We start from the raw sequence: 21094 nt of genomic DNA, 5'->3' as shown, positions 1-21094 counted from the left end.
TCCGCTAACATCACTCCCTGCCACATACGCACCTCTGTAACCTTGGTTCCCAACCATGTTGGTCTCCCAAGTGTCCTTCCTTATCCTATGTTTGAGGAAGTCATGCTTTAAGTCACAGCCAAATGTCAACCCCACTGTGAAAGAATGGTGTATGGGTGGAGATGGCTGGTATGTGGTTTGGATATAGTTTGCTCCTAAACTCATGGAAATTGGTCCCAAGAGTAACAGTGTCAAGAGGCCATGAGCTATCTGAGATGTTCTGTTAATGGAGACTTTGCCTTCATAAAGAGATGAACATGGTTCTCAGGGTATGGATTCCCACAGGAGTGGGTTAGCTATTGCAAGAGTGAGTTGTTATAAAGCAAGACTGCCCTGGTGTTTATCTTTTTTGAAAACACCTTCTTGTCCTTCAGATTTTCTGCCACGTTATAACATAGCATGAGGCCCCTACCCTGATGCTGGGCCTGGCCCGTGGGCTTCCCCACCTCCAGAACCAAAAGGCAAAATCAACTTCCTTCCATATAAACTATTAGTCTTAGGCATTTTGTGATAGCAGCAGAAAATGGACTCAGAGGGTTGCAGAGACGCAGGTTGATCTGCTGCCCATGAAATCACTAGCTTTTGGAATGTGCTAGTATTTGGAAATCGTTTAGATGAATAATTCTGTAATCTGTGGAGAGTGCCAGACTATGTTTCACAAAGAAAGTTAAAGCTTATTTGCTATTGGCAAAGAGACCTGACCTTTGGAAACTGTGCACTGTCTATATTTAACAGACTCCAGTTTTTCGCAGCTTCTACATGAAGATACAGGGACCACATCAAGCCACCAGGCAGCACATCAAGCCACCAGGCAGCACCATGCACTGGGGACAAAGCTGCTAAGATAAAGGAATGCGTTTCTGGAAAGAGTCCTTGGCTCTTGGACAGGGGTGTTGGGATGAAGGTGGTCTCCCTGGGATGCAGAGACGGAACACTCCCTGGTGAGGAATGGCCACCTGCTCATGAAGACCCACATTCACACAGTTGGATAAGGAGTCTCCCCTTTTGAGCAGGGGTAACAGGAGGAGAAGAAGAGAAAAGAAGCCACAGTCTTGCTCTGGAGGGGGGTGTTCTGGGGACTAGTTCTATGTGCTTGAAAAAGAAAGGAGGAGCTGGAGGGAGAAGAAGAGAAAAGGCTGTGCACTTTGTCCCTTGTACCCAGCTTTGCTCTGGATAAGCAGGACCTGCCCTTGACTACCTCTGTCCACCGTCAGGAGGGAGATCAGGTGGGATCTGGGGAGGTGGGTTGGTGCCCAAAGGAAAGAAGACTTGTGAGGAGGGAAGGAGGGGGGCGAAGGACTCCCCTTTGTGCCCTAACTCAGAAGTAAAGCTGGATTTCCTGCGTAATCTCATGGGGAAGGGAACCAGCCCCTGCTCCATCCTCTTCTCTCTTGCCTCAGCCTCCCTCAGCTTGTTGAAGGACCAAAAAAGCAGGAGCATGGGGCTGAGGGAAATCTGGTTAAAAAAAAAAAAAATTAGAACACTCTGAGGTCATTTCCCTAGAGAGAAGCAGAGCTCTGAAGGGAGTAAGTGTAAAGAACAGGCTCAGAATTTGCTGGAAAGAGTAACTTCCTGTCCTCTCTGAGAACTGCCCTGTTCTTGCAGTTGCTCCTAGAGAGGTGACTGGCTCCTTTTTGGTGACTTTACTGGCCCCAAATTCTTGAAGTACCTACACCTGTGAGCACTTTGCTCCTCTAACAATGATGTCAGTGAATTTTTGAAAATAGTACTGAAGGCCCTAAAAGAGAATACATTCTGAAGTTCCAACAGGAAGAAAAAGCAGGAAACGAGGTGGGGAGTCTAGCTCTCCCCAAGTATGCATGAATTCTGAGCTGGAAGGTTCCCCTTGATTGGCAATTTTTTTCTTTTAAGAGAGAGAGAGAATTTTAATATTTATTTTTTTAAAGTTTTCGGCGGACACAACATCTTTGTCTTTGTATGTGCTGCTGAGGATCCAACCCGGGCCCGCACACATGCCAGATGAGGGCGCTACCACTTGAGCCACATCCCCAGATTGTTTGGTAATGGTTTTACTGAAAGAATTAGCTTATGATTTGCTAATGCCTTTGCTCTTGAAGCCATGCTATCCGCCTATCGGATTACTTCTTTGAAAGACTGGGAAAATGCTAAGTGGAAACGCCAGCCTTGGGACAGAAATCTCCATGAGGACTTTTTAAAGGGGGAACTAGAACAAAACTAGACAGGACAAAACAAAAGCATGACATTAGCATCATTGTAAAGAGCTAAGATATTTGCAAATACTGTAGCTTGGCTTGGTGCTTGCCCCCACCACCATTTTTTTTTTTTTTTTTGGTAAAAATTGTAAGAGCAGAGAATGGAAAACATTCACAAATAGGATAATAACAACCCATGCTTCCCTTTTAATTATTAACGGTTTGTACATTAAAACTCGGAGGCCCCAAGGCATCTATTTTGAAGCACAGTAGCTATGTGTGATATAAGCCAGTTTTGCAACATTAAATTCATGGAAAGTAAGAATTAGGAAAAGGGTTCTGTGTGGTGGGCCCCCCATGGGCTGTGTGAGAGCTGTGCGCATTCTGAGCGCATGTGCAGACTGGACTGTTGCTGCTCTGTCTGGGCTGAGCACATCCGTGTCCTTTTCACTCCTTTGATCCCACAGCACCTGAGATGGGTGTGACTTGCCAAGATGTCAGTCAATCTACTGACCACAAGAGATCACGAACCTAGACTCAACCCCCTGAAACCGGACCCCTTGCCTCATTTGGGTGGAACTTTCTCCAGTGACTTCCCCTCGGTGAATAGGATGGTTTCCGGCGTGTGTCCTCTCTCTCGTCTGTCTCTCTTTCTTTCCTTGTGGGAACTGGGGCTGAGGAGCCATCACTGGACCCTAAGAAAAAGGTACTTTCTGTCTGTGTGTGATTATTTCGTTCCAACCCAAATGCACCTGGAGTGACCCTGAATGATTTAGTCGCATGTCGCCGCAGTTGTGTTGAAGCCAATGCAATTCTCCCCAAATAAAAGTGGAACCAAGCTATCCAGTGGCTCTCTGGCTCTAAACCAATATTGATAATTCATCTGATCTTAATAAATTGGTATCATAGTGATCTTGATGGCCACATCTGAGTACAATCTAGCCCGCCTTCATTTTTACGATATTGGTCAATAATATTCCAAATTTCTTAAAATAGTGCTGCTGACCACTGCCCTTTAACACGTAATTCCCTTCTATGAAAAGATACCAATGTGGCAACTTAACAGATCATCAACAGATCTTAATTCTTCTTCTGACACTTATCATCTCACTTTTATAGTTCATTTTCCTGATGGCTACTGGCTAAGATTCATTATTCGGAACAATTAGCAAGTTGGAGAGTCTCACTGGAGGCTGTGGTCTCAAGAAAGTAACAAATCTTGCCTCTACACATTCCTTTGCTCTGGAGCCTCTTGGTTATTTTTTTAAAACCTCATCTTTTAGTTCCCCTCAGGGATTCTAATGAAGATATCAGCCATCTGTTAAGTAAAGGGACTAAGGAATTGGAGCACAAAAATATCAACACCAGGAACAATCTGTATATTTGTTTGTGGTTGATGAGCACCAGCCAACTGCAAAATAATGAAGAACTACACTAAATTTTTTGCCCCTAAAAAAATGACTTATGTACAAACCATATCCAAAAATAAAGAAAATTTTAACCTGAAATTTGTTTTGTGTTTCCTTTAAATTTATTTACTAGTTCTAAGTGGAGGTATCTTACTCTAAATGTCAACATATGTCTATGAATATTCATGAAAATTTTGGTTGTATAACATGGTTATGTCTTGATCACTATTAACTAAATGACTATGTTGTATTCCAGTTTTTCTGGGATGCTGCATGAACCTTTGGATAAATGTGCTACTATTGGTGGACTTTGTTCACCTCTCTGAATCTAGCAATGTCTCAACTGAAGATTCTCAACCAAAGCTCTTAGCCCCTTAAGACAAAGACTTTTTTTTTTGCAAACAGGATTTTATCTGGCAAGAGAGGAGTAGAGAATAGTCACTCCTTTGTCATGCCATCTCTCTCTGGGTGAACTTCTTGGCTCAGGATGAACAATTTGTGCACATTACAGTTAACACTCAGGCCACAAAGTATATTCAAACCACTGAAAATGAAGTAATTGGACCTATTTAAATTTTTCACCATCTGGACAAACAACACCCAAGGGCCAAGACTGTTACCTAAGAAAATTTCTAAGTGCATTACCCAAGTCTGAGAGGCAACAGGTAGGTGGATTTTGCGCCAATTAGAAAGTGTTATGATTGGCACATGGCTCTGAAACTCCAAAATTGTGGTTTAATGGAAATGCTGGCTGTTATCCCTCAAGTACATTTCAAGGAATCACAAAACTTTAGAATCAGAAGCGAGTGAATGGAAGTTCTCATCCATGTGGAACTCAGAAGATTAGGTGGTAACACAAGGACTTTTGCAGGTGTCCCAGTTTTTAATCCAGAGCCCCTTCCGCAACAAGCCCCAACATCCTTCAGGCCCTGATGGAACATAACAGACCAGGTTTCACTTGACAAGGTCTGGCTCAGCTGCTGGGTAGGGCAACACTGACAAGCGACAGGCACGGGGAGTCCAGATATCTACAGGTCCTGGAAATAGCCAGCCCACTAGTTTAAAGTGTAGGAGTCAGAGCAGCAATCTACAATCTTGCAAAAATAAAAAAATAAATCACATCTGACCCACCTCAAGGGGTGGGTGAAAGAGAATAGCATTTTGGGTTCTGTGAGCCTCTGGAACTGTTTCCTGAATGTTTGGGGTTTGGGCTCACAGTACACACTTTGCCCCAGGCTGTTCTTCCTTAATTTTTAGGCCCAAGTGTATTTTAAGGTAAATTGATCCCACATGCTTCTGATTCACTTACCCTGAACTCATCCGCTGGTGTTTTGAAAGAGCAATCTGAGGTCCAAGAAGCCTTCCGAGCCTGCTCCAGGAAGGCTCTCTGTGTCCTTTTTCTTAGAAGTAAGAAGCCACATTTGAACGTTAACAATTAAAAATGCAAGCCCTAGGGACATGGGTCTGGTTCCAAATGTGGCACCTCAGAAACCAATGGGTTCCTCAAACCACCAAGACAAATCTTTCTGGCCTTCTCTGTCAGAAGGGACAGGAACCAACCCGTGGGCCATGTGGAGATGTTCTCTGGCTGCAGAGCTCCCAGAAGCCTCTGCATCTCCACCCCAGCTAACACCTCAGTCTCCCCACACAGGGGTGCCCCCAGGCAGCTAGTAGTGCCGTCTGGCCTTTGCCCTGCAGAGAGCCCAACTGAGGCCATGGGCTGGAAAGTCTAAAGAAATTTGTCCCTTTTCTCCAAGCTTCTAAACTTGTGCACCATCTGTGTGACTATTACTGTTAGCATCGCCTTAGCCTGAGCCTGATTGGAGCAGCACCACAGGCAGGTTTAGATGTGCGTAAAAAAAAAAAAAAAAAAAAAAAAAACCAACCAGAGCCATAAGTGAGGTTAGGTGTGTGGCGGGGGTGGGGACACGCTCTGGGTGAGGAAGGCAGGCCTGCAGCTGCTGAGCTGCTATGAGGAGCTGAACCTGCTATCTCCCTTCACTGGAGCACTTGATGACTAAGGGATGACTCCTGAATTGCCTACTAGCCCTGGGTCTGGAGCTCAGCTTCTGGTACTGCGGAGGCCTGTAATGAATACACTGCCAGCCCAGAGGATGGCAGCATCCAGACTCAGCCTTGGCTACCAAGGAGCCTCCAGTCCATTCCTGGGATGGGCCATGAAGGCAGTTGCCCCAACCTGTTATCCAACCTGAGCCTGCTGCTGTTGATGCTCTTTGCCCTGGCCCTGGGGTTCCAAGGCTTGAGGGAGATCCAGAGTCCCTGGTCGCAGGAAGCGTGATGAATCCTACAGGAACTGCAAAGATGCTGAGAGATGGTGGCTGGGACATGGGCCACATTTGTCCACTTCACTTTATAGGGGTTCTAACAATCCATTCTCAACTCTGGCTATTCATTAGAGTTTAAAAAACTTCAGATGCCTGTGCCTTACCTAAGACCAGCAACATCAAATTCTCTGGGGTGAGTCACAGGGAATTGGGTTTTTCTTCAAAGTTCCACCATTATCCTTCTTTATAGCATGGTTGAGGGCCACTAGTTTAAAGTGACTTGAGTACATTACTGTCTTGGGAGGGTACCCCAAATAGTCCACAAAACAGCAACCGTCAGTGGTTTTTCAATTGCATCAAACAGGACTCGGGTTGATGCTTGCTCCTAGTTTCTCTACAACCCAAATTTCACTGGCTCCTTCTGTCGACTTGCCCCAGTCATGGATGATGGTCCAGCCCTCTCCCAGCACACAATAAATAGGTGCAAACAGAACTAGAACCCACCCCAAGTCCTTAGTATCAAATGAGCCAAACACCAGATCTCTTCAAATATTTAATCATTTTGGAGACTTCTGTCTTCTAACCCAGTTAGGTCAAAATTCTAAAGAAAGCATGATTAAGGGGTCCTTAAAAACAAAACAAAACAAACAAAACAGAAAAATAAAAACAACATTGGCTGATGTGGACAGGAGGCCGGGATTTGGAAGACAGAACATAGTATGTATCTGAGGTCTTTTGTAGGAATTCTACCTCTTATTAAAAAAAAAAAAATACTCAAAATGAACAAGAAAGAATTAAACAGTTATACAAATTTAAGAACAACTAAAACTTCTTTTATGGCTGAAAATACCAGACGTGGTTTTGAAATAGACTCTTTAAAAGCCCTTAGATCCTGCTGTGGTTTGTTTCCATAGCCTTCTTAGGACATGCAAAAAGCAAACTAGCTATACCCAGCATCCCCACAAGCTCTCTCAGGGCCTTGGCAAAGCAGCAATGCAGCAAGAGAAAGAAGGAAGGAACGGAAGAGGGAAGAGAAGCTGTTCACAGTCTTCGAACATAGACTCAGACCCCAACCTAATCTAGTTTCTTTGAAAAAGATGGAAATCAACGGAAGGCCTTGAAGAATCACCAATGACCTCACATCAGGGGGCCAATGAGAATGCGTTTCAATAACTGCATCATAGGAAGAGGGGTGGGATGTCCTTCTGAGTGACAGGTCTGCAATAGGACTCGGGGAGCCAACTCCTCTGGGAAACGTTCAGCAGGAAAGGTGCAACGTTTGCTCGCTCTCGTTCTTTCTCCTGTTTCCTCTCTTCCCCTGTCCCTTGGTGCTGGTGAGAGGCAGTGTCAGAGGCTGCAGCCCTGGGCTCAGAAGGGGTACTGTGACACATAAATCCGCAGTCGGATCACAGAGCTGCCTCTGAAGTTGATGACGGTGTTGACAGTGATCATCTCCAAGTCCAGCTGGATGTCTCGGGGCCCTTTGATGGGGCGTGTCATCACCAGGGTGGCACTGATGGGGCCCGTTTGCTGTAGACAGACCAGGGGACACTAGTTAGAGAAGGTATGATATAAGCAGAAGGCCAGCTAGTGGCTCTGCAGCCTGAAGCAGGGTGCTTCCCCCTTGCCCACGTCAACAACCTGATGACCTCAGTGCCATGCCTATCCCCAGCTTTGCCCATTCTCCACCTGGCTCTTCAGATCTCATCTAAAGGTCACTTCCTAAAAGGAGTTTTCCTGATTCCCCAGTCTAAGTCAGGTCCCCCAGCTGCATAGGATGGAGAAATTTGTTACTGAGTGTATTTGTGCACGCTAGCTCCTTGGTCCATGTCTGATGTCTAAACCCCGCTAGACACTGAGAACCCCCTCAGAGCTCAACATGTGCCTTGAACACAGCAGGTGTTCAGAAAACACAGTTAGTCTTCTGTATCTGTGGGTTTGCATCCTTGGATTCAACCAACCACGGACCAAGAGTATTCAGAAAAAATTCTCTGCATCTGTATTGAACATGTATAGATATTTTTCCTTCTCATTTTCCCCTAAACAATACAGTATAGAGATTACTTACATAGCATTTGCATTCTGTCCTACATTATAAGTCATCCACGTGTGAATTAAAGTATATGGGAGGATGGGGCTGGGGCTGAGGCTCAGCGATAGAGCACTCGCCTAGTACATGTGAGGCCCTGGGTTCGATCCTCAGCACCACATAACAATAAATAAATACAATAAAGGTATTGTGTCCAACTACAACTAAAAGATAAATATCTTTTTAAAAATACAGTATACGGGAGGATGAACATCAGTGGATTTTGGTGTCCTGGGGGTCCTGGAACCAGCTCCTTGCAGATACCAAGGCATGAGCTATTACTTGAGTGAATGAACAAATCATTGATTGAACTTCCTGCAAGACTTAGGGACGTCGCTTCATCTCTCTGGGACTCATTTCTAAAATGAGGGCACAGACCAGGTCAATAATTTCCAAACAAATTCCCATTTGCAAAAGCACCTAAGATACTTTTTCAAAACTAACACCTGTTCCAGGGGCCCGGTCTAAGACTTTCTAGCTCAGCATACTTTTAGGTAATGCACGGGAAAAGTGAAATTTGTGAAGAGCTCACATCTAGATACCATGAAGTTTCATGAGCCTATTACTGAGATTCTAATAATTTCATGTGAATTTTTCTCCTCCATGGAATTTTTTTTTCTAGAACTTTCAAGGAAGGAGGGTGAGAGGACTGAAGTCAGTTGAGTGCCTACCATGTCTGAGGCACTCTTCCAGTTGCTTTTATATACATGGGTTTATTTTATCCTCATCAAATCCCTAAAAGGCCTTGCTATTCCAAGTGTGCCCCTGCACCAGCTATACTGGTGTCACTGGTGTTGTTGTGGTGGTGGTGGTGGTAGGGGTGTTAGAAACGCAGAATCTCAGGTTCCACCTAAGATTTACTGAGCCAGAATCAGTAGCTTAACATAATCCCCAACTGATTTGTGTAGACATTAACAATTTTTAAAGTGCTGACCTAAAGCATGGGATCTAGCTGGGATGTTGGCTGCCCTTGTCTAGGGTCTGTTCTAAAGGTGTATCTCATTACTTCCCTAATTTGAAAACAAGCAAACTGGGGTCCAGTGAGTTTCAGTAATTGCCTAGGGTCATCCAGCTAGTCGGGAGCAGAGCTGAGGTTTTGCTGTTGACCTAAACCTCAGCCATTTCCCCCTTATCAGAAGAGACTGTGCATTTTACTTCTTCCCCCCAGCACTGCCCTAAATGAGAGATGCTCAGGTCAGTGTACTGAACAGATGTAGGGCATCTGTAGAGGAAATAGCGTGAGAGAGAACAGGGACAGACTGGACAGTCACTTCCCAGGAGCTGCAGAATCCAGTCCTGAGCCCAGAAAACGAAAGCAGCAGGATCTGTAAATCAATCAACTTGGCTTGTGTAAAGCCACACCAGGCATTTTTTTTCTGTCTCTGTAAAGGGAGGGCTCCCCATAAAGTTCTGAACATCCCTCAAGGGCTGCCGCAGGTAATAACAAGGGCAGGGCTGGCTGACAGGTGCAGGCCAGGTCCTGGGACCTCCCTGTCCGCTGGGAGACAGCAGCTGTGCGACCATGCAATTTCCTCTTGGCATTGACGTTCTGTGTTCCCGTCAGTGTTCACGTAATTAGCAGCCTCTTGAGAAGAAGATCCCTTGGACTTCCTTGTCCGTCCTTGCAACACCTCTGCGCCCTGGGCTGGTTAGGACTAGGGGGTACAGCCACACAGGGAAATGCCCAAGGCATTTATATACACAAACATCTCGCCAGCTTTCACTGTTTGCATGAACAAAGGCCAAGGGCTGAGGACCCTGGGCAGCCCTCTGGAGGGTGATTGGCAGAGACAAAGGTCCGGAAAGGCAGATAGAGGACATGGAAACTTGCAAGCTGTTCCTTTGGGCTTTCCGGGTAAAAATGTCTCCAGAGAGGGAAAGAATCCTAGACTCTCCCACTTGGAAGGAACCTTAGAGGCAGGTCAGTGAGCCCAATCTCTGCCTGGGTCACAGCTATAGCACCCTGGGAAAGGCCTGCCCATAAGCAAGCACCTGCCAGAGAGCTGAGGATGGTCACCTTAGGGCAGAGTGTGGCCATTAATGAAACAGGACTTCCTCAAGACCCTCCCAGATCATTGGTGGCCTTGGAGGTCAATGGTTCAAAATGATGCTGACATGATGCCAGGCATTTGGTACAAGCTTTGGCACATTTCTTACTTATTCCCTGTGAGTATGTAATAAGTAATTAAGTTAAGGACACTGCATAAGGTCACAAAAATAGTGCATGGTACTAGAGTATCTTGATTCCAAAGCCAGGCTCCTGATGGCTAAGCTCTACGATAAGGTCTCAGTGCCCCTGCTCTTCCTGAGCAGCCCATGGCACTTACTTGATTTGCAAATCACCCCTTTGCATTGTGTGTGCTCCACAGTCTGTTTGTTTCTAATTAAACTCTGCATAGTGGTGCCAAATAAATGACAGTGATAGACATATGCATGTGAACAAGCGGATGCTGGTGGAGGTGTCTGGGATGGGGGTAAGCTGCGGACAGCCCACCTGACACCTGTCTTCCTGGCTGCCCTGCACACAGTCAGGTGTGCTCAGAATCAACTTGCAGGATGGCATTGTCCAACACGTGGCAGGCAGTTGGGCAGCAAGTCAGCTTCCTTTGGCCCTGCCACCTGATCCAGGTGTGTCATGATGTAAACACTCTTGGCGCAGTCTGAATCCCATGATTATGCTCCTTCTCCTGGCCCTAATCATGTCCCCAAGTCACATGGTGAAAGCCAATTATCAATCCTCTGCCCAGAGCTCAGTGTGAGACAGAGTGCCAACAGGGCTTCTGAAAAGGGTGTGTGGGATATGCATGTGCATGTGTATACTTGTGTGCACACGTGTGTGCAAGTGGATGTGTGCGTGCAAGCAGGTGGGGGGCTTTGTGGTTTGCCTGCTGGGTGACATGATGTTCCTCTCCAGAACTTAGAATGAATCTCAGGGTGACAGGGCCTGAATGGCCAACCAGCCCAACCTGCCACGTGATGCCCCCCATACCCTGGGTAGCATGCCCAATCTGTCCAGAGCCCAGGAGCTCCCAACCTCCTAACGACAGACACAACAGTAGTAGTGCTGGTAACCACAGCATCTACACAATAGTATCTAATATTTGTTGGTTGTTTTCTATTGTTGCTATAGACTTTTTCTTGTTATCTCAATCTGCTGAGAGCTCAAAGCTAGAAGAGCAGATTAAAATATACCACATTCTAGAGAGAAACATAAAGGCCATGTATAAATGTTGCAAAACACCAGGGTACACTGACACTCCATCACCTCTACCAAGGAAAATCTGTGTGGGACACAGTGCCAGAGAGGGGAGCTGAGAGGCTTGGGGTGGCAAGTGGTCAACCAGAGGCCCTGGTGCCCACTTCATGAACTGGTCACTGTGACATCCTTAGGCAAACCTCCAAAAAACTCACAAGGCCATCCATCCTGTGAAAGCAGGAGCATTTGTGTGCTATAACAATAATCAAGAAGACCCTGACCCTCCTGACCTTGCCTCTTCTCCCAGCAGCCCGCCCCCTAACCCTGGAGGAACCAGAATCCACGCTGTCCTTGCTGGGAGGAAAAGAGGAAGGCTGTACAGAGACCAACCACACTTGCCCCTGCTCTGAGCCAGTGGCAGGGAGAAACTGTACACCAGACAGGAGGTGGGAGGCCAGAATTTCCACCTAAACGTGACCTTTGACAAGAGAGAAGGGACAATCCTGCGGTGACTGTGTCTGTGAATCCTGGAGGAGTGAGCTGGGACTCACCCAGGCGTGCTCAGTCTTGAGGCAGCGGGGAGGAGGAGGAGGAAGTTCTGGCCTTTTTACCCCTGCCACTTATTTGACGAAAGTCATCCTGCGTTCCAGGCACTGCGCAAAGTGGGTGACCTCATCTAATCCTAAGGTAAATATCGTTATGATCTCCTCTCTCCAGATGAGGAAATGGAGACCCAGACAGGTTAGGTAACCATGGTTGGGATAAATGGGAGAACACAGAGCACAGTGGGTCAGCCTGGCCTCGGAGTCCACAGTAAATGCATGAGTGGCCTCCTGGGAGGGTCCTGCAGCTCGGGACAGCCTGGACCCTTGGAAGGCCAGCCTTACCTGGCCAACTTCTCTCTTCCTGCTCCCATGCCCCATGACTTCCCAGGGCCCCACCCTATGCCTCTTTTCTCTTCTTGGGAACTTTCAGGCCAGGAGCCACCTCTCCCATCCATAGGATGTGACAGGCCCATGTCCCTTTGTCCCCTCCTTGTCTCCTCACATGTCTTTTTTTTTTTTTTTTTTTTTTTTGTGGTCCTGGGGATTGAACCCAGGGCTTTGCGCATGCAAGGCAAGCACTCTACCAACTGAGCTATATCACCAGCCCATCCTCACATGACTCCTGAATAAAAAAATACTAAAGCGATAGGGCCCTTCTCAGCACTCTCACAGAGCACACAAGCCATGCCCAGATCCAAGCTCTGAGCTTCCAGGGTCCCCCCACTGCTGTGACACTCTGGGCACTGGAGGAAGTTTCCAGGAAGGGGACTTCCCTCTGTCCACCTCAGCTATAGGACAGTCTCTTTCCCCCATCACTGGCACCCATCTCAAGTCAGTCACCGCAGGGACTGTTTGGGTCCAGGGGGATTCTAGTGGATGGCGTCTGGGTGAGTGCCATCTTGTCTAGACAAGGCCTCCTCTGCACATCTCCTGCCCTGCTCAGGGTTGGGGCAACCTTACGCAGGAGGTACCAGGGAGGGTATTTTAAATCTCTAATGGGGGCATCTTTTCATCCTATGATTGGGACCTGCTGTGTCTGTCCAGATGAAAGGCTGATGGGGAAAGAGGCTGATGGGGAAAGGCTGGGCTCACCCCAAGACAGCGGCCAGTCCAGAGGCTCCACGGTGTTTCCACAAGTGCTTATGGGCTTACTCAGGGCCACCTTCTTCATCTTCTGGAAGCCCCTTTACCCTCACCCATTCCAACTTCTTCCAGAGCCCCTGACTGCTAGTTTGGTCTACAGAGCCAGGTCTATCCCAGCTCCATGGGTCACCTACTCACACAAGACCTGGCTCAGTCTAGGTCTTACTAAAGGTACGTTTGTGAGGATCCTCCATCCTTGAGGCCTTTTCTAACCTGTTCTTTCCACTGCCGCTGAACTTCCAGAAGTAAAGATGGAAAGATACTGCCAGGGGTGGGGATAGGAGGCTTCGAGGTCAGAGATGTGATTCTTTTATAGGCCCCTGGGTTGGTCTCTGGTGCAAATGGGTGAACTTCCATGGGCCTTCTGTGTGGAACTCTCCCCAGTGACCCTGGAGGACAATAGAATCTGCTGGAAATACTCCTGGGTGTGGTGGGCTGAATCATGGCCTCCAGATAGTCAGGTCTTGATTCTTGGAAATGATAAATGTTTTCTTATAAGGAAAAAGAGACTTTGCAGATGTTATTAAGGATCAGAACACAGGGAGATTATCCTGGATTATCTGGATGGGCCCTAAATCCTATCATAAGTGTTCCTGTAAGAGGGCAGCAGATGAAGATTTGCTAAGTGCAGAAGAGGAAGGAATGGGTTCTCCTCTGGTGCTTCCAGAGGGAGCACAGTCCTGCCAACTCCTCGATTTCAGCTCAGTAAAATGGATTTCAGACTTCCAAAACTATGAGACCATAAATTTCCATGGTCTTAAAACACCAGGTTGTGGCGATTTGTTACAGTAGCCACTGGAAACAAATACCTGGGGTATCTCTTACTATCTTCTGAAACAGGTCCTCTGGAGGGGAAGCTCTAGAATCTGCATTTTGGACAAGTACCCCAATTCACCCCGAAAAAATGCAAACATTTAACTAATGGTCTCTAAAGAAGCACAATCATTGCAGGGGTTATGGGAGACAAAGCTCAACAATATAAATGGTATGGTGTTGCACAGATACAATTTATAAAAAAAATGTATTTTAGACTACAGTCCACAGTCCACAGTCTCTAGAAGTACATAGAAGGTACTTAAGAAATATTTGTCAAATGGGTGGGTGGAGAAATGGAGGTATGAATGTCTCTCTTGCAGAATTTTAGGAGAAAAGAGACTAAGATTGCATCTTGGTCAACTTCTGGGTTCACGGACAAGAACTGTAGGGCTCATGGAAGAGTTCATCTTTCTCAAGGCCAGGTAGAAAGTAGTAGAAACAGGAGCTTGCACTCCTGAGTTCCACTACCCTCTTCACACTGTCCCTTCTAGCCGCACTCTTACCTGTTCCCATGAAATACACCGCTAGGCTAGACAACACAAGGCCATTGCTAAAGATGGCGACTGCCGCTCACCACTCCCTCTTACCCGCATATAGAATTCTCGACCTTCATTCCCAGACTTGATCTGGAAAATGTAATAGGCCCCAGGGTAGCGGGTCGTTGCTTGCATCTGGAAGATGTCAGCAGGAACGGAGCGTCCTGACACCACATCCATGTCTCGGAACAAGATGGTAAAGGGCTGGTCTCTGCAGCCAGGATTCTCGGCAGGACACATACAGCGGCTGCAGGGAAGAGAAACGTGTGAAAACTGGATGAATCCTTTCCAGGTGCTGGTTGTATCTACTGAGGACACTGAAAATGGCGTAACTGGATAATGTCTCTACCCCTGGCTCTAGTCTAAGGCTGCTCCAGCATGTAGCTGTGCTCTGGTTCCTTGAGAATAGCATCTCTGGCCGTCGGATAGTCTGACTATTACGGGATATAAATGAGCTCTCTGGTTCTCAGAACCATCTGAGGGTCACGGAGTCCTTTACCTCCTAGCCGAGATGCTCATTAATACATTTTAAAGCTGCAGATGATGTTGGATTGACAGGTCTCAAGGGTCCTTTCGCATTCCACTGCACTAGGACCAGTCCATGTGGAATACAATTGGATCTTGTCACTTGATAAACAAGACCTCAGAACTTAACTATTTTCAATATATGATATTAGACATTGGAAATCCAACGATAAACAAGATTTTGACTTCAAGTAGTTTACCTTCTAATAAAAGAAACAAATCATAAACATAAATATCTCTAATACAAAGTGACTAATTTAAAACACTAGTAGTAATATGTCCTAATATAAAATTAGTGACTTTTATTAACAAAGGTACATAGACACCCCTTGATTAATCCCTTAGCTCCCCTCTTCCATCTCTCACCTCATTCTTTTTTTAAAATTTTTAGTTGTTGATGGACACAATACCTTTATTTAATTTATTTTTAATGCAGTGCTGAGGAATGAACCCAGTGCCTCACACGTGCTAGGCAAGTGCTCTCCCTGTCTCACCTGTGCCTCTGTGATGGCCTTTGTCAATCATAAATCAGATTAGGTCTTCCTCATGTTGCTTTTCTGTGGCCACCCATTGCCACTAAACTCCCATTTAGCCTCTGTGACCCCATAGGGTCCAGCTTCTGCCATTTTTCTGATCTCCTCTAGGGCCACTGTCTACTGGACTCACTGGGCTGCAGTGACTTGGACTTTTCCCATCCCAGTAGGCACAGAGGTGGCTCTTGCCCTGCAGCCCTAGCACATGCTGTTCCCTCTGCTCTTCCACTCTGTTTAGCTAATGTGGACTCACCCTCCCGGCTCAGCTCAGGGGACATTTCCTCACAGGGCCTGTGGATTCCTAGGTCTGGACCAGATCCAACCTACTTTCTTTCTGTAAGTTTCCTTTTGGTTGTTGTTGTTGTTGCCAAAACCCACCCAAACCTACTTATGTGACAATTCATTTAACATCTCTCTCCTCCGACTCTAAGCTCCCAAAACCCACAGCACCTAGCACACCACAAGAGCCCACCAAGGGTTAATGAGCAAGTAGGTACAAAGAGTTTTTAAAGTATTATTTTTTTTAAAGCTGCATCAAAATTGCCAAATCAAAATGTCCCCGGTGCCAAAAGGGCCACATTAAAATGTCCCGTGTCATGAAGAAAATAATTGTTTCCTACAAGAGATTTGGAGGAGGGAATGATGGCTCCCAGCTGAGGAGGATCACAAACAGCTGGGAGAGGGGCCTCTGAGCAGCCATCTGAAGGTGTGGATCTGGCCACGCGGAGATGGGGGGATGCCTTCCACATGGCGGGACCTGTGGGCACCCAGGCAACGAGGCTGGACGTGCTGGGTGTGGGCTACACGGTGAGCGCAGGTCCTAGTGTACCTGGCACAGGACACCTGGGCAGGAAAGAAGCGGGCAGGAAAGAAGCTGGCAGGGCCGGCTGGCAGGCTGGGCGGAGGGAGGTAGTCACCCAGTGTTTTCAGCATCGTGGCTGAAACTTCACGGACAACACCGGCTTGTGCTGCCTGTACCTGTCCCTGGCCATAGTCAAACCAGCGAAACCAGGAAAAGAAGTGGGCCAGAGCCATCGGAAGCTCTGATCAACTACCAAGGGCTCTTGACCCAGCAGTCGGAAAGCTCTGTTCTAAAGGGTTGCTTAGAAGCGGGCTCTAGGGAACAGGCAAGGACACCTCTGAAGGACCTGCCTGTCCTGGCTTTGTCCTCTCCTCTGCCCATTTTTTATTCCAGGGGAAGCGCCCATGTAAGCGGTGAGTTCCTGACCTAGATGCCACATTTCTGGAGACAGAGGGTAGGATGGTGTGACTAATCCAACCTTTGATCTCCAGGGTAAGGGATTGGAGTTGCTCAGGGGTAGAAACTGTAGCTGAATGGAAGAGCGAAGAGCAAAAGATGTATAAGTACATGTGTGTGTGTGGCGGGGGGCATAGGCTGAGGATCCCTCCTAAAAGAAAAGGAAATGGAATTCACAGGATATCCGGGCAGGGACACCCGGTCGGGTGTGTCCATCTTGTTGAAGCTGTCTTTCTTTAGATGTCTCCTCGACACTGATGTTTACCATCTGGTGATTTAGTAATGTGCTGACCATCATGACATCAGAAACTTAAGTAGACAAGCAAAGAACTCTCTAGAAAACTTTCCTGCACCTCACTACTCATAGAGCAAGTCCCAGGAGCAGGAAGCCTTTGTTTTTCCTGGAAACTTCTCTGAAAGGCAGAATCATGGGCCCCACCCCAAACCCACCGCATCTGAACCCGCACCTGACAAGATCCCCAGGGGAGGCTTCTTCAAGCTACATGTGAGAAGCCCTGAGAGTCCTGTGTTTCCAGAACAGTCATGAAAGGGAAAAGGAATTCATGAACCGCGCCTGTCTGCTTGGTTAGCTTTCTAGGGAATCTTCACATAGCTCTGGCACGAGTCAGGGACTGGTAGAGAACAGTGTTGTGTGTGCACACATATGTGCAGACACACACACACACAAGTGCATAGGGCAGGCAGTGGCCCAGGTCTTGTGATGCCCTGGACAGTGTAGTCTTCCTCACAGGACAGTGCCAGCCCCCTGGACCAGACCTTCCTGGACCAGATCCTCCTGGACCAGTTTTCCACTTCCTCAGGGGATGCTGTGACTTACTTATCACTGATCTGTAGATAATTTTCCTCACAGCGGATGGGGTCGATGCATTTGAAGCCCCCTTGTAAATTGTAGCAAGTCTGCAGCAGGGTGCACGTGTGGTTTCGGTGCTCACATTCGTTGATGTCTGGAATGCAGGGAGACGAGAAGCTAAAGCAGGGCAGCACTACTAGATGTTGGCCCCAGGTCACAGGGGAGAGGTGGGGCCACCTGGCCTTACTGTGGAGTTGCACTATCCAATATGGCAGCCTTTGCCCATGTAGCTACTCACTGGGCACTTGACGTGTGGCTAGCCCAAACTGACAAGTGCTGCAAGATACACACGCCAGATTTCTATGATTGAGTATAAGAAAGGACACAAAACATCAGTAATTTTCATATTGAATCCATGTCAAAATGATAAGGTTCTGGATCCACTGCATAAAATAGAGTAATAAAATAATTTTATGTGTTTCTTCTGATGCCTTTAATGTGGCTACTAGAAAATGTAGTTTCACAGTTGACTCACCTTTGTAGCTGACATGATATTTTTATTTCCCAACATCTCTATGGGGAGTTCTGGCTTAGTACTGGGCAAAGGAGGCTCAAGGAAGTTAATAATTGGCCAGTTGCTCCTGCATGGACCTCCCCCAAAGGTAGTGTAGGACTGGAAATAAGCCACGCTGCCCATGTGGAGAAGACCCAGCCCTTCAGTGGCTTGGGATCTGGACCCTTCGAGGGTCCTAGAAGTCAGGGGCATCAGGCATCTGAGGATCCATTCTCTAGGAAGTCAGTAGAGGAAGTTGAGCAAGCCACCCTCCAGACCACATGAGAAAGCCTGAGCCCTGGTCCCTGGGCAGGGGCAGGTCATCAGAAGTCCTGGTTGGGTCTGGAGCATTCTTTAGAAGGGCTGCAGAGAGAGCTACAGGGCAAGGCAGAAACCAGGCCGTAGAGGTTGCAATCTAGATCTGCAGAATTCATGACAGAAGCGTGAGTGGGGCCCGCATCCTAGCCAAAGGATGTGTCACAGGGCAGGGAGAGGAGGAGGCACCAGGCCAGGATCCCACCCCGGGATCCACCAACACCCACTCACACCCTCACTCCTGCCACCTTCCTGAAGCCACAGAGGAATCCCAGGTGAAGGTGTCCAGATGACCCCCTGAGTCAGCCCCAGCCAGGCCCCCTGGATAGTCTTACCCTGGCAGCTTCGGTTGTCATCCAGCAGGATGTAGCCTGGAGGGCAGGAGCAGAAGTATGTGCCAGGCTGGTTCACACACTCATGCTGGCAGAGGAACTCAGAAAAGCTGCACTCGTCCATATCTGGGGGTGACAAGTTACACCTGCTGTTTATTATGGCAGACTAGGGATGGGAGCTTAGGGTCACCTACTGCAACTCACCCACTCTACCCGTGGACACAATGGCTTTACTGCGATGGAGTGGTCAGTTCACTTCTTGAACACTTCTGGTGCTGGGGAGCTCACTACCTACCGAGGAGGTCCATTGATACTGGGCAGCTCCAATTGCTAGGAAATCCCTTTCGACCCAGAGTTGGAATCTATCTCCTTCAAGTTTCCAACAGGTTCTGGTCTGGCTCAGCTGCACCATCCACTATTTTCTGAGTCACTTTTGCCCTGCAGGTATATCCATAGGAACCTTCATTTCTAACCTGCTCAAGGGGCTACAATTTGCTTGCCTGCTGGGGTTTCCCCAAGACCTCAAAAACATTCATGGGACTAGAGAGGAAATTTTAGCAGTGCCAGTTCCCCTCTCCCCTCCAAGTGGAGGCACAATATTGTTGCTAAAATCACAATTAAGAGGGAGATGGCTAGAAAACCAGGGGGTGAGAGTGACATTAAAACCTCACTGTATCAAGCTGGGTTCAGGAATGGGTACTTATAGTCCCAGGTACTGGGGAGCCCTTAGGCCCAGAAGTGCAAGGTCATCCTGGGCAGCATAGCAAGACCCAGTCTCAAAACAAATAACAACAGACAAAAACGTCCTTGAAAGAGAAAACCCTAGGGGGGCTTAAGGTGGGCAACCACTCTGTGTTTGTCTGCCTCAGATGCTCCCTGGAACAGGGACACAGCAGTCTCCAGCCAGCCTGGGACCAGCCTGGACTGGGCTACCCTGGGCTGCAGAGGAGGGATCTGGGGAGGGACGCTGCCCATGTGACATCACCACTGGTCCCACAGCCCATGCAGAAGCAGGCCCTCCAGAGAAGCCAACTCTTCATCACACACAGAGTTTGGCAGCTGGACGCCCATTTGCGCCTCATTCAACAAGCACGCCAAAGAAAACATGTTTTTCTTGCATTTGTTGTTTCCCGAAAACTTGCTTTCACTCGTTTCCCCATGTGACATGTCCTCGGATTACTCTCTAACTCACAGATCACTGGTGGCTCTGGATCACCCAGATGGGGTGTCGGCACAAATGAGGCCACCCCTCTGCTCCACCATTGGAGAATTCTGCCTACCGCCTCTCACATCTGAGAAGAAAGCTCTCTCCCATCTCTCTCAGAGGTCGTCTGTGATGGGTATTGAGCCAGTAGCTCTGGGATGCTGACTTGAAAACTTAAAGTGGGTTCCAAGCTCTGGTAACATCTGCTTCCACCAGCCCCCACCCCCAGGAGCCCTACGAAGGCAGCCCCAGATCTGTTCCCAGCCCATTATCCCAGAGCATCCTAATTCACTTCTGTGAGGTTGGAAGGTCCCATTCAAACCTCTAGCAGCTGTAGTAGTGAACCCTGTCAATTCCTGAGATTCACTGTCCTTAATCTCCCAAGCCTTTAAGTCCCCACCTTGACCTTGTAAAGGAGGTATTATTACTGCCTGTGTTTTTCAGAAGGAAAAAAAAATGAGGCTTGCAGAGGTTGGGTAACTTGACCAAGCTCACAGATAATAAGTGAATAGGAAGGCTGGAATTCCAACACAGCCAGCTTCCAGATCCTAAACTGGTAAACACGATGTTGTCATGTCCTACTGAGCAGTTATGTTCAGGACTTCCAGTCAGTGAATCTGGGGAGCCCTGAGGTTGGGGTAATTCCCCAAGCCGGGTGAGCTCCGCTCCGTGCAGATAGGGAGGGTAACACCCACCCTTGCTTCCCGTTGGGTGGGGAGGGGCTGTGACCAATTCCACTCAGTTATCTCTGTTTGCAATTCCCAGACCTCAGGAGGAGCTGTGGCTCCACCCTCCACTGACAAGATGAAATACAGCCGAGTTTCTGGCAGGGAGCACACATTAGGCCATGTTCACTCCTCCACATGAAACCCCACCATGGTTTCCAGGATTCGCATGACTTAGAAAATCTCGGGGGCCGGGGGACAAAGGGACAAGGATAGGAAGGGGCTGGTGCTGCGTGGAGAGGCCACAGCAACTATGCCAGCACAGCGAGGGTAACAGAGACCAGGAACACGGAGATGCACATAAAAGCAGAAATTCGCAACAGCCAGGAATTACACTAATGCTTATGGGAACGAAGGCGTCCGTCGTCCTGAATGTGGAAGAGGGATTGGCCGTTTTGGGTAAAGTGAGTCAACTGAAAATTCTTGCCAAACCAGCAAGGATTTGAACTCCTTGAGGAGTCAGAAGTCTCTGACATTTACTTAGGGAAGATTAATTAACAGGTAAAGACACTTCAGTGCACCAATTTTCCTAAACCTATGACTACTCTGTTGAGTGCTTGGTGGATTTTTTTTTTTTTTAAAGAGAGAGTGAGAGAGGAGAGAGAG

At 47.7% G+C, this 21094-nt stretch overlaps 1 protein-coding gene across 2 annotated transcripts in view; it reads right to left on the bottom strand.

Annotated features, from left to right (window-relative positions):
* Nucleotides 1-6447: 6447 nt before the first annotated feature.
* The window catches only part of Fbln5 (fibulin 5), a 73008-nt gene continuing 58361 nt past the window's right edge, over nucleotides 6448-21094 (bottom strand). For both annotated transcript variants that reach the window (XM_026394230.2, XM_026394229.2), the window contains exons 8-11: nucleotides 18563-18685; nucleotides 17387-17513; nucleotides 14284-14479; nucleotides 6448-7437 (exon numbers count right to left, since the gene is read on the bottom strand). In XM_026394230.2, coding sequence (XP_026250015.1) covers nucleotides 7276-7437; nucleotides 14284-14479; nucleotides 17387-17513; nucleotides 18563-18685 — 608 coding nt within the window. In that variant the 3' untranslated portion in view covers nucleotides 6448-7275. The remainder of the gene's footprint in view (nucleotides 7438-14283; nucleotides 14480-17386; nucleotides 17514-18562; nucleotides 18686-21094) is intronic.

The sequence above is a fragment of the Urocitellus parryii genome, chromosome 6 (genome assembly GCF_045843805.1).
Source record: "Urocitellus parryii isolate mUroPar1 chromosome 6, mUroPar1.hap1, whole genome shotgun sequence".
Classification (NCBI taxonomy): domain Eukaryota; kingdom Metazoa; phylum Chordata; class Mammalia; order Rodentia; family Sciuridae; genus Urocitellus; species Urocitellus parryii.
Note: the sequence above shows the minus strand (reverse complement) of the source record. Positions and strands in the feature narration are given on the sequence as shown.